The 14,321-nt window shown below is 35.5% G+C and overlaps 1 protein-coding gene across 1 annotated transcript in view; it reads left to right on the top strand.

Annotated features, from left to right (window-relative positions):
• MCMDC2 (minichromosome maintenance domain containing 2) overlaps nt 1–14,060 on the top strand; it is a 35,872-nt gene extending 21,812 nt beyond the window's left edge. Inside the window, exons 10-14 of the mRNA XM_059901711.1 lie at nt 517–683; nt 1,178–1,357; nt 4,213–4,355; nt 7,956–8,065; nt 13,790–14,060. Of these exons, the coding sequence (XP_059757694.1) occupies nt 517–683; nt 1,178–1,357; nt 4,213–4,355; nt 7,956–8,065; nt 13,790–13,956 (767 nt within the window). The 3' untranslated portion in view covers nt 13,957–14,060. The remainder of the gene's footprint in view (nt 1–516; nt 684–1,177; nt 1,358–4,212; nt 4,356–7,955; nt 8,066–13,789) is intronic.
• Nucleotides 14,061–14,321: the final 261 nt, after the last annotated feature.

Genomic DNA, 14,321 nt, shown 5'->3' with positions numbered 1-14,321 from the left:
CTCTCTATTATTTTTTTTTGACACATAAAAGAACATTGTTGGGGACTTCCCTGGCAGTCCAGTAGTTAAGACTCCACGCTCCCAATTCAGGGGGCGTGGGTTCGATCCCTGGTCGGGGAACTAAGGTCCCACATGCCGCATGACGCAGCCAAAAGAAAAAAAAAAAGAGAACATTGTTTAATTTCAGCCTCCCTTGTAAGCCTGCACTACCTGCACTATATGACCAGTCTCCTTACCCTCTGCCTATTCCTCCCAATTCACGATTCTGGCTACATGCTTTGGACTGATGATACTCATCGTCAGGGGACACATAAACATTCAAATGTTTTCCTTGCCTTCTTCTTTTTTATGGCAGATCCTCTAATTTAGCCATATCTTGCAAAACAATCAAATTTACTTGTGTCTTTACTATCCAAAATTTAGACTGTAAAATTCTGTATAATAATATTTATTAATTTATAGACATATAGACCAAAGTGAACTTAAATAACAAATGGATAATGTCTTTTGACTTAGCTGTGGAAAGTAGAAGCATCACAGTATACATCTCAGGAAAGAAGTTTGGGGATGATATGGACCAACAAATGACTTTTCCAGTTCAGTGCAGTTTTTGGTCTTTTGTTGATATGGATTCATCTTCAAGAAGAAATATACAGAAAACCAATACTCTAATTGGTCAGATGGTAAAGTATATGTGTATTTTATTGTTAGAGTGTTGTTCAGGGAATTTAGTCACAGATTTTAATCTTAATGTTTTTATTGTTCTTAATGTTTTATTATTATTTCTGTGCTTAATTTCTATACTTAATTGGGCTAGAACTAAATAATGACACAGTTGTTTGAAAATTTTCATTTTTTAGTCATGCAAAGCAGGTGTCTACTCACTAGAAATTATTATTTGAATAGGTAGTGGGAGAGGCTTTAATGAATAGTGTGTAAGAAAATACTCAGTAAAAAGCATTTTAGAAAAATTTGTTATCACAAAGTTCCCATGTTATTTGGGAATCACTTTAAATAATAATAATAACAAATAATAAAATAATTATTACAATTATAGTTTTATAATTTAATATTATAATAATATAATTCTACTAATAGTTTAAATAATACTTAATTTGAAGTGTTTATGAAAATGCCAGTGTTTAATATTTGCCTTTTACATTTTTGTTTGATGTAGGATTGCAGTTTGATTCCAGCTAATCTCGTAGAGGCATTTGGATTATTGATTAACTGCAATGAATCATCTCCTTGCCACCCACTTCTTCCTACTGTGCAACATACTTTAAAGAAAGCCATTGATCCTGAAGGGCTGCTTTATGTAGCTTCTAAACAGTTCACAACTGAAGATTTTGAAAAGGTAAAAGTATGTGCTAATGTTCCTCAATGTAAATAAAACTCCCTTTGAACATTTAGTTTTCCTTATTTAGAATTCTTTTATTCCGATTTGCTTCCAGCTTTTAAGCATTTTAAGGACATTGTATAGAAAAAATTTAGGTTTATAATTAAACTAGAAACTGTAAGGACATAGGGACTTCCCTGGCCATCCAGTGGGTAAGACTCCATGCTCCCAGTGCAGGGGGCCCGGGTTTGATCCCTGGTCAGGGAATTAGATCCCACATGCATGCTGCAACTAAAACCCGGTGCAGCCAAAATAAATAAATAAATAAATATTTTTAAAAAACTATAAGGACATAGATATTAAAACGTTGAGTTTATTCTTTGAAGCACTGACCAAATCACCATAGCTTAAAGCATTTCCATGAAAAGATTCAAAATAGAATATTTCTATAAAACATTATGTTGAGAGGCTTTATAAGTATACAGCTTTCTACATTTTACAGACTATTGAAAGGGAAACTTTACATGAATGCCTGCAGAGTTCTGACTATAGGGGATATCTCTCATGACTCACAAACCCATTTATTTTAATGTCCTGACCTGAAAACACGTGTGGTATGTTCAGATAATCTGAGAGTAGATGATGCAAATTTAGTCATGCCTGTCATAGCTATTAAAGGTAGTCAGGTATTTACAAGTGAAGCCCTTTTAATATTAACTATTCAGAAATCTGTCCACAGTAGAGTTAAGGTATCTGTGTAGGATAGCTAAAAGGCATGGAATACTGGGAAATGGGAATCCATGGGTCATTAAATTTTTTGTTCATACCTGCCTTCCTTGTAGCCCAAATTGCATGGATAAAAGGTTGAAAGGTGAGGTGGATTTAAAAATGAAATATAAGCATAATTTATTCACATAAATTAGAACAGAAAAAGAATAATATTTATGATAAAATAAGGTCTTTTTGTTTTAGTATATAAAAAAAAGTAGTCTCTAGGAATTGGGATACTAAATAATATAGACACGCTAATGACCTGGAGAAATTTTTGCCCAGTTTTTCCCTGAAAGACAAACAAAAAAAATCTATGGATTTATTAGTCAGGCATTTACTGAATACTTTATATAGATGAGCCTCTTTCTGTTCTTTTATATTCTCTAAGAAATGTACATTTTTCTTCCTTAAATAGTTTATTATTTAATTGAGATATGAAACAATTAAGGGACAACTCAAGTGCTAAGCTGGGTGGTGCTGACTATAAGTATTTCATGAATTCAGAAAGGAAGAGATCAAGTAGAATGCAAGAGTTAGGAAGACTTCAGGAGGCGGTGAGATTTTAGTTGGGCCTTAAGAAAAGATAGGACTTAGATGATAGGAAGGATGGGCATTCAAAAAATAAAAATAGGAGCAAAGACATAAAAGTAGAGATGAGTATAAATGGAAAACTGTGAGAAAACCTGCCTGACTGGAGCAAAAATTGTATTATGGAGTCATCGAGGTAGGCAGTTCTTGCAGAAGTTGACAACTGGAGGCTAATGCTAACTCCCAGTGCTACACTCTCAGTAGCAGGGACAACGGGTCCTTTACTGAAAGGGGATATAGGTGGCGTATCACTGTGCCCCCATAGCATAAAATCTAGAGAGAGCTACCAATGTTATTAATAGTATTACTATCCAGTTCTGAAGGCCTGGAGGGAATTGTGGAGTATAAGGAGAATAAAGAAGACAGGACATATCCAACCCAGGACATATCCAGATCTTTTTAAAAGGTTATATTTAAAATATAGATATTGGGACTTACCTGGTGGTGCAGTGGTTAAGAATCCACCTGCCAATGCAGGGAACATGGGTTTGAACCCTAGTCCGGGAAGATCCCACATGCCGCGGAGCAACTAAGCCCGTGCGCTACAACTACTGAGCCTGTGCTCTAGAGCCTGCAAGCCGCAACTACTGAGCCTGTGCTCTAGAGCCCATGAGCCACAACTACTGAGCCCGTGTACCACAACTACTGAAGTCCACATGCCTAGAGCCCATGCTCCACAACAAGAGAAGCCACCGCAATGAAGAGTAGCCCCCACTCGCTGCAACTAGAGAAAGCCCGCGCGCAGCAACAAAGACCCAACGCAGCCAAAACTAAATAAAAATTTATAAAATATAGATATAATAATTAATAGCAACTTTTTATTACAGGTGATTTTTTCTCTTGGTTCTATGACTTGACAAACCAGAAAACAACACAGATGGTGAAAAGTCTGGAAATGATGTCATAGAATAAGGACTTAAGGAACTAGGAATCACTCAGAAAGAAAAAAGCACAAACCTCAGAGAAAACAGTGATAATCATTAAGTTGAAGACTTATTCTCTACCCCAAATCTTACTGAATCTCTAAGACCTACCTTCATAGTAGTTAACACAGTACATTGTTAGTGTTTGGTTGTGTTCTTTAAAAGGAAGGGAAGGAAGGAGGGCATGCAGCTCTAGGGCCAATGAGAGATAGTCTTATGGAAATAAACTGTCAGAGAATTAAGGCTATTCAAAGGGAAATGAGATTCTGAGGGAAGCTGTCTCCCACTAAAAGGCTGTAAGTGAGCCTTTGTTCCACTGGAAGCAAAGATCTGATAGTCATTCAAGTACATTGCACAGAATATTTCTGTACTAAAAGGGAGGAAGAGATTATTCTGGGTAAACTGTGATATTCTTTATAAGACTATGATTTAAAGTGCTCAATGACTTTGGGATGGCCGCAGATATTTAATCAATTTTGCTGTAAATAAAATATGCAAACTTTAAAAAAAATGACAATATACTTTGGATTTTTGTAATATAGGCTCTATAATAAAGTTTGAATCTCTTAAATTTTCACACTTTCAATCTAGCTGCTTGCTTTTGCAAAGAATTTGAATGTCGAATTCAGCTTGGAGGCAGAAAGAATGATTCATGGCTATTACCTAGCGAGTCGCAGAATCAGAACAGATTCTATATGTGGATCAAAGCTGTCAGCATCTGCATTAAAATATTTGTAGGTATTAAGTTTTAAAACCATTATTGACCTTTAAATGATGTGTTTTATTAACTGTCTCACTTGTTTTTTTGTTTGTTTGTTTGATTGCTGGTTGGTTGGCTTATAATATACCTTGTTCCAAAAGAATTTAAGGTGACAATAATTCCTTCTGTTGTAGTATTACATCATTTGAACCTCCAACAGTTTGTTTTCACTAAATTAATTTTTATTGGATACCCTGTGTCAGATATGTCTGAGAAAAATGCACTGAATTCAAGTGAAAATGACTATTTTTTAAAATGGGGCTGTTTACATTCTAGATATTTTGTAGTTGAACCTAGAAAAAAAATTAAGTATATTGTTCCTTGTACTCTTTTTTTTTTAAGTGTTAACATCTGTAACACTTTTTAAATTTTTAAATTTATTTTAATTTTATTTATTTGGTTGCACCAGGTTTTAGCTGCGGCAGGCAGGCTCCTTAGTTGCAGCTCGTGGGCTCCTTAGTTGTGGCATGTATATGGGACCTAGTTCCATCACCAGGAATCAAACTGGTGTCCCCTGCATTGAGAGCTCAGAGTCTTAACCACTGCACCACCAGGGAAGTCCCCTGTTCTTGTACTTTTAAATACTTTAGTAAACTCATGTATTATTGTTCCTTGAAAGGTTTTTTTTAAACTAATTTTTATTGTAAAAGTAAAGTACAGACGTACTGAAAGAAAAGTCTAAAATAATGAGTAGAGTGCCCTGCTAACCCTACCTATTACTATTACACTCCCTAGAGATAATCACTGGTAAGAGTTTTTGTGTATCCTTTCGGATATTATTCATTCAAATACTAGCATATACAAATATGTAATTTAAATATGTGAAGTATATCAAACACATATTTTATTTGACTATGTTATATATTTTAGATGAATATGTTATTTAAATATATTATATAAAAATATTTTTATAATGTATAAATCGGTATATACCTATATGGATAGATATTCTCTTTTTGCCCAAATGGAATGATGCAGGTATACATATCATGATGTCATACTATCAGTGCATAAAGAATTACCTCATTCTGTTTTAATAGCTGCATTACAGTTTTACTATGTTGTGATATGGCTGTACCATAATTTAAACAGTCCCCTGTTGATAGACCATTACTTCATTTAATATAGGTTAACGTATAATCTCAACCAAATTATGAAGTAGGACCAGGGGTAAAATAATCCATTAAATAAATAAGTAAATACCTTTTTATGACTGCAATACAAAATAAGATAAATGAAGGACTGATAGGATATGACAAGTATAGGACTATAAGAGATAAATATGTTTAGTTAATTTCTTCAACTGTATATTTATCTTCATAGAGCTAAAAAATTGCTAAAGATAGGGCAAAGAAGAAATTAACTGTGATGTTTTAAAATGGTAAACAGAATTGTATAATGCTTTCCATTTTCTGAAGTAATATTTCAAATATTCAATACTCAAACCTTAAAAGGTTTGAAAGTCCTATTTTCTCATAATGCTTTTTCTCTGTAGTAAAAAGATATTTTTTATTTAAACTCACAGTCTCAGTTTACATTTGACTCTACTGATCCAAGAATAAAGCAGAGTTAATTTTAACATGACAACTCTACTTTTTCCTATTTTAGAAATAAACATTAGAGATGGAGATGGGTTTTATGAAATAGCAAAGTAAATGAAGCAGTACTCAGAAGAGTCATAAACCTTGACTTTTTCTCCTCCTTCTATAGACAGGTACCTAATAACACCAGCCTTGCTTTTCTAGAGGAGTGGAGCTGAACAATGCTCTTTTCTTTCCCTGAAAGGCTATATTCATATTCTCTCCTGTTCAACAATTTTAGAAGAAGCTTAGGTGAGGACATCAGGAACATGATAATCAAATTTGTAAATAAACAACTCTGGAGAGATCTTCACAGGCTCAAATTATGATTTTAGTCTAGCAAGAAGAAAATTAATAGGACAAATGTAATGTCTTTTTTTTTTTTTTTTTAAATTTTGGCTATGCTGTGTGTTTGTTGCAGCGTGCGGGCTTCTCTAGTTGCGGTTCACAGGCTCTGGAGCATGCGGGCTCAGTAGTTGAGGCATGCAGGCTTAGTTGTGGTATGTGGGACCTTAGTTCCCCGACCAGGGATTGAACCCGGACCCCCTGCATTGGGAGCGTGGAGTCTTAACCACTGGACCACCAGGGAAGTCCCTGTAATGTCTTTAATTAGGTCCCAACCTCCCTGGTATAAGTGTGAATACATTGGAAAGGGGTGATCTGGCTTAATATGAAGAAGATTTGAGATTTCATTATTTTACATATAATATGAGTAGGCAATGTAATATGGCTGTAAATAATACTGTGATTTGGGGTTGTAGTAATAGAACATAGTATCAAGAGTGAGAAAATGCTAATTCTGCCCCACCTCTACCCTGCTGATCAAATCACACCTGTAGCACTGTACTGAAAAGGAATATTAACCAAATCTGGTCACAAGGAGAATAGCCAAGATGACAAGGGGCTTGAAAATTATGTCACATGACATATTAAAAGAACTAGGAGGAACTTCCCTGGCGGTCCAGTGGTTATGACTCTGCGCTTCCAAAGCAGGGGGCACGGGTTCCATCCCTGGTTGGGGGAACCAAGATTCCATATGCCGCGTGGTGCAGCCCCCGCACCAAAAAAAAAAAGAACTAGGAATATTTATTTTGGAGAAAATAAAGCATGGAGCAACTAGAAAAGTTGTCTTTGAATATTTGAAGAGCTGTCACATTTAAGAAGTATTAGACTTGTTTTGTAATCCCAGAAGACAAAACAGGGACCAGTTGGTATACATTGCAGTGAAACCAATTTCAGCTTACATTTATATAATCTTTGTGGGTGAGTCCCAAAATTTTCAAATACCTTATTTGAAATCACAATAACCCTATTAATTATTATTATCCCCACTTTATAGCAGAGCTTCAAAAAATCTCGGAAGTTAAATGATTCATACAAACTCACACAGCTAGTAAATTCTAGAGACATAACCGAGGTTTTCTGATTCCCACATCCAGCAATCATTCAAGTACATTAAAGCTAGCTTAAAAATAAAAAATAAAGGAATGGATTGCCTCATGATTCCTAGTGAATCCTAGGTGAAGTTCAAAAGGGACCGAATAATAAGTAGCCTGGGATGTTGTAGAGAAAATTCAGTTATATGATGGGATTTGAAATTTGCTCTCTAAAATCTCTTCCAACACTGAAATTTCAAGATTCTATGAAGACTTCAAATGGATTAAGAACTGGGAGAAAACACGAAGGATGTGTCTATAAGAGATATTTAGTTAGGTTAATTTTTCCAATTGTGTATTTAACTGAACAGAACTTGGGGAGGGCGGGGTGTAGAATAATAAAGAAAAGCCAGGATAGAAACCAATTCTTTGATAATAAGTCAGGATACTTCCTTGTTCTGGAACAGTCTATTCAACTTGGTAGGAAAAAATGTTTTGAAAAGAAACTAAACTAAAGGTGTGGCTTATGCTCACACATATCTTGGTTTGTTCCTGCCAAAATATATATTATCTTTATAATATCAACATATTTTGATTGGCATCAGTTTTCTTTTTTAGAGTTTCCCTATCTGAAGCCCATGCTCGACTGAACCTAAGGAATAAAGTGCTTAAAGAAGATGTACTTATTGCAGCCTTATTATTTGAAACATCTCTAACATTGAAATATGGTAATCTATTAAGTTATTAATGATAACTACAAATAATTGTATTTAAACTTGAAGATTCTTAATCTGTTAAATTAAGATGTTACATATATTTTAAACAATATTTTAAAGAATAATAAATTTCTACCAGGTAAGTCCTGTTTGAATTTAAACATTTAGGAATTATTTACAGGTAGTATCATTATCTGATATCAAGTTCCTAATTGTGCATGATTGTTTCTATGCTTGAACTTTTGCATTGCTTAGAGAATTCTGAAAAAAAAGTATGACACATGAAATGATTTAAAATTTATCTTCCTTTTAAAATAGCATGCAACATTTAATTGTCAAGCAATTCCCCAGACTGGAGTTAGACACATAACCAAAGAAAATGTGATCATCTTGCATCACCACCTTCTCTGAATTGCTAGTTATAATACTGTGACTATAGCATTTAATTATTTGAAATCAAAGGAGCTTATCATGGTTTTGCTAATAAAAACATAAAGGGGCTCTTAAAGGTAAGAGTAAAGAGAATTATCCTCACAAAGTTCTTTTTGAATTATATGAGACATTAATTTTGATGAGATATACCATCCTTTAAACCAAACTTTGGTTCTGCTAACCTAAAACAATAAAACAGCCAGTTATTTTATCAGCAAAACAGTTTTATTCAGGAACAGGAAAGAATTGCAATTCAGGACATTGCAACTATGGTAAATCACATGCAAGTCTGGTAAAGCAAAGAAGAAACTCTTCTATAGAGGAGAAGTGGAGTTGGGAGGGTTGTTATAACAGAAAGTCCATTGGAGGAAACTGGGAGTTCCAAGTATAGTGGCTTTTCATTGGCTGCGTTGTGACAGTCTCTCTTTAGGGGTGCTATTGCCAGGCAAGGAGAAAATCTTTCTTCCTCCTGCTGGTGGTAGTAAAGTAGTGTCACTTCCTGCTGGAGATGCAGGGTATGTCTCTTCCTGTTGAGATCTGTATTGATGTTGAGAGGTACATGCATGAGAGCTCCCCCTTCTGGCCTCCTGACTCTATTTTAGTGAGATTTTTACTTTATTAATTTTCAGTTCCAGCCCTGGGAGTGAAAGGATGTATTAACACTGACTTTCCTGTGTGTGTATGTTTAGTGTTTAAATTTGCTTCAAATTCAATTTATATTGTAATAACTTTTCACAGAGATCCATTAGAACATTAGAACTTTGTTCTATAATTATCTAAATCAAGAATTCTTAACCTAGGATCCATGGATACTGAGAGAGTCCTAGGGGCTTGTGAATCCCTAAATTATATGTAAATTTGTATATGCATGTGCTTTCTACCTTTTTGCTTAGGGAGAGGAATCATAAGTTTGGTTTTTATAAATTAAATTTTTTTTTATACAGCAGGTTCTTATTAGTTATCCATTTTATACATATTAGTGTATACATGTCAATCCCAATCTCCCAGTTCATCCCACCACCACCACCCCTGCTACTTTCCCCCAATCATAAGTTTTTTGAAGTATGTCTTAGAGTTTCATAACCCCCAGAAAAGGTTAATTATCATCCTGAATTAGTTTTACCTACCAAAAGAGAAAATCGCTTGTTCCCAACCAATATTAAATAAGAAGGATATGTATTTTTGTTTTTAACTTGCTTTATCTTTACGTTCTTATTCTATATTTTAAAATATACTTGATAAAATCTAAGACATTATTTTACATACCATGAAGAAAAAATGCTGCCAATTTTACTGTGACATGCTATCACCATCAAAATTGTTAAGATACAACTAGATTTCAGTAAGAAGACAAAAATGTGTGTCTTTGAATTTAGAAACTGTGGTGTTATAATATTAAGGACTCCTGTGACTGAATATGGCTATTTTCACTTGATAACTATTTTGTCAAGACTTTCTTGAAGCATATAAGAAAGCTTTTGTTGAGGGAAATAAAACTATATGAAGTTTTTTTTCCTTTAGTTACTTTTTGTTTTCATAATAAGTTTCAGTTAGGTATATTCTTTTTCAAGTCTGAAGCAAAGCAATGTTAAGAGCTCCTTAAATTTTACTTTAAACATAGCAGGAAAATAATCCCTACTCAGGGACATTTTTCTTGGATGCAAAAACCAATAGTTGCGTTTATGAACTAGATTTAGGAGTTGGGCAGTGGGGAGAGGGAAGAATTAAGGAAAGCTCCCAGGTTTCTGCCTTGAGCAACTGAGTGGATCATGGTGCCATTTACCAAGACTAGGAAGAAAGAGAAAAAGGTTTGGGCTGGGGCGGGGATCAAATTATATATATAAGTTTGAGACATCCTACAGAGATATCAATAGACAGATATAATAATCTGGAGTTTAGAAGAGAGTTCTAACCTAGAAATATAATTTAGGGATCGTCAGCACAGAGATGGTACTCAAAGCCATGGAATGGATGAAATCATAGAGAGAAAGACTATACAGAGAACCCCAGGACTGCCTTTGAAGAATTCCAATATTTAGAAATAGAGTTGAGGAGGAGAAACTAACAAATGAGACCGAGAAGCAGTTGTATTATAGAAACCAAGAAAGAGAGTGTTTCAAGGAAGGAGTGGAGTGGTCAACTGTATCATGTGTTGAGAGTTTGAATAAGATTAGATTTGGCCATCTAGAGGTTGTAGGTGGTCGTGATTAGAGCTATTTCAATGGAGTGGGGATTCGGCTGGGATAGGAAGTGAAGATATGGAGACAGCACACATAGACAACTTTGAGATGTTTGACTATGAAGATGAGGAAAGAAATAGGGTATTAGCTGGAGAAGGATGTGTGGTCCAGGAAGGGATTTTTTTTTTTAAGATAGAAGATAATAGCTCATATGATGTGCAGTAGAAAGTAAACTAATGAAACTACAGAAAGAGGGGAAGATCAAAGGCGTAAAGTCCTTAAAAAGGTGAGAGGGGATGGGATCCAGAGCACATGTGAAGGTAAAGGCCTCTTATAGAAGAATCACTTCATTTTATAGGAGGGAAAACAATGGACACAGAATCAGGTCGGTCTGTAGATTTGGTCTTTTACTCTACACAAGGTCAACAGGGTCATCAGCTAAAAATGAAAGGTTTGAGGAGAAAAGAATGGAATGTAATAGTCATTGCGGGCGGGGTTGGGGGGGGGAAAGAAGAGCAAATGTGTTAGAGAAACTCAACAGGGTTGCCAGGCAGTGCAACTGCCCATCTCAGGTTTCTGTGATTCATTTAAAGTGAAACCAAGCAATGCCAATTATGTGTTTTTCTGCCTAGCAGCATGAATGCAGGCACAAGGTCAATGGTCGGGTTCATGCAGAGTTGAGGTTTTGATAGATGAGTGTGGCAGAGCGTTGCAGGGGGGCAAGGGAGTGGGGGGACTGGCAAGGGAAGGACTCAAATGGGTTAAAAGAGGGAAGTGAATTGAAGGAAGCAGAGTGGAGGTCTCTGAGATAGAAGACCTGGAAGCATAGGAGGTAGCATAGAGAAGAGGGACATTTGAACTCATGGTTTTGAAGTAAGTTTCTGGAGATATTAGTTTCCTCTGACTCTGGGAATGTGTGGTGGAGGTAGAGGGAAAAGGTCAGGACACTTGAAGATTGGCAGTTAAATGGGTCATTCACATGGAAATCACTGAATGGCAGGTATTAGGGAACAGAGGAAGATTGTGAGCCAAGTACTGAGAGCTGATTGTTGACTTCACTGTGCAAGGGGGGAGGGTGATAAAGCCCAGGTGGCACTGGGCATCAAAGGAAGAAAGATTTTTAACAAGAGGAAAGAATGGTCTGGAAGCCGCAAATGTGCAGCAATTTAGGCACTGACTCTTTCTTGTGACGCTAAGGTATGAGGGGTGTTTGAGAGCCGCAAGGAAAGCAGTGTTCTCAAGGGACAGCAAGGTTTCAGGTAAGGTAAAGCAGTACAGGGAGCGGTCACAGAAGTCTGAGGCTACTTGTGTTTACTAATGACAGACAGCTCTAGGAAGGTAGGCACTGTCTGCTTGGCCAGCAGTTGTACTCCCAGCCAGTTACATTTAGGTACTCATTCAGTGAATCAATGAAATAGAATTTAAGAGCTTAACTTCTGCAATATTAGTCAAAGATTTTGTTTTGTTTTGTTTTTTCAATTGTGGTAAAATATACATAACATAAAATTTACCTTCTTAACCATTTTTAAGTGTACAGTTTAGTGGTGTAAGGGACATTCACACCAACTCCATAACCTTTTCATTTTCCCAAACTGAAACTCCATACCCATTAAACAATAATTCTCTATTCTCCCCGTCCCCCAGCTCCTGGCAAGCACTATTCTACTTTCTATCTGTCTGGACTTGACTTCTCTAGGTACCTCATCTAAGTGGGATCATATGTTTGTCCTATTTTGTCTGGCTGATTTCACATAGTATAATGTCCTTAAGGTTCATCCACGTTGTAGCATGCATTAGAACTTCCTTTCTAAGATTGAATAATATTCCGTTGTCCATATATATACCACATTTTGTTAATCTCTTCACCCATCAATGGACACTTAGGTTGCTTCTGCCTTTGGCTATTGTGAATAATGCTGCTAATGAACATGAGTGTGCAAATATCTCTTTGAGACCTTGCTTTCAACTCTTTTGGGTATATACCCAGAAGCCAAACTGCAGGATCTGTAATTCTGTTTAATTTTCTGATGAACTGCCATACTGTTTTCCTTAGGGGTTGCACCATTTTACATTTCCACTAACAGTGCACTAGGGTTCCAATTTCTCCACATCCTTGCCAAGACATGTTACTTTCTTCTGTTTCATTTTGGTTTTGATAGTAGCCATTCTTACTGGTGTGAAGTGGTATCTCATTGTGGTTTTCATTTGCATTTTTCTAATGATTACTGATGTTGAGTATCTTTTCATGTACTTATTGGCCATTTGTATATCTTCTTTGGTGAAATGTCTATTCAAGTCTTTTGCCCATTTTTTATTCAGGCTGTTTTCTTGTTCAGTTGTAGACCCCCTATCTGATACATGGCTTGCAAATATTTTCTCCCATTCTGTGAGTTGCCTTTTCACTTGTTGATTGTAATTTTGATGCACAAAAGTTTTAAATTTTGATGTGGCCTATTTTATCTATTTTCTTTCATTGCCTGTGCTTTTGGTGTTATATCATAGAAAACATTGCCAAATTCAATGTCATAAAGCATTTCCCCAGTGTGTTTTTCTAAGAGTTTTATAGTCTTAGTTCTTACATGTAGGTCTTTGATTCACTGAATTAATTTTTATATGTAAGGTAAGGAACCAACTTCATTCTTTTGCACATGGATATCACTTTCACAGCACCATTTGTTGGAAAGACCATCTTTTCCCATTGAATGGTCTTGACACCCTTTTCAAAAATCATTTAAATATATACGCAAGGTTATTTCTCTTCTATTCCATAGATTTTTATTGTTTCTCTACCTTCCAGTACCTTCTCTCCTTACTTTTTCCACCTCCTCACATCACTATTCAGCTTCAGAACACTAATGGCTATTTCAATGGATGACAAATGTCTATAGTTTCCAAACTTTAAAATTTAAACATCAATGTTTCTTCCATTGACCCTGGTACCAGTTTGTGCATTTACTGAACCTGTTTCCTGGGTCTCAAATTTTTTTTTAAATAATAGCTATTGAAATACTCTATTAGATAGATCAGAACTTAATTGTAAAACTTTCAGTATTTTGTTGAAAATATGATTTCATATTTAGCACTTTAAGTTTTTCTCATTTATACTTTTTCTTTCTTCACTTAGGGGCCGCTGTACTTTGTGTTGCTCCAAATGCAGTATTTCCATTTGAACTGTATAATGAAGAATATTTAGAGCAAAGGGATATCTATCTGACTCAGTGCCAACAACAGCTCCAGCAGTTTATTGCCACATATGGACCTGGGACAGCTATCTTTGCTAGCGATGAATAGGCAATCTGAGGAAATTCTTTTTCTTCATTCCTTTTTAAGCAGTGGAAAAAAGTGTGAGTGATTTTGAAGTAATGCTTCAGGTAATGTGTGTAGGGGTACATTAGAATGCCACCTTAAAAAATATAAAATATGATTTCTTCAAATTAATTGCTAATGGAATAAACACTAATACAAATCTCAAAGCCAACAGCAGAAATTTATAATTTAGGATAATCTTATTAAAAAAACTTCTGGTTAGCCCAGTGTACCAGTTGTCCACAGATTAAAATATAAAGAATGTTGCAAACTAAGCAATGGAAAAAAAAAAAAAATAGTAACTTTTGTGTAGTTCCCTCTATTTGTCACAAGATGGCAATAACACTTTA

This window comes from Balaenoptera ricei, chromosome 17 (genome assembly GCF_028023285.1).
Source record: "Balaenoptera ricei isolate mBalRic1 chromosome 17, mBalRic1.hap2, whole genome shotgun sequence".
In the NCBI taxonomy this organism is placed as follows: domain Eukaryota; kingdom Metazoa; phylum Chordata; class Mammalia; order Artiodactyla; family Balaenopteridae; genus Balaenoptera; species Balaenoptera ricei.
The sequence above is the reverse complement of the archived record's forward strand: the minus strand, read 5'-3'. Positions and strand labels throughout refer to the sequence as shown.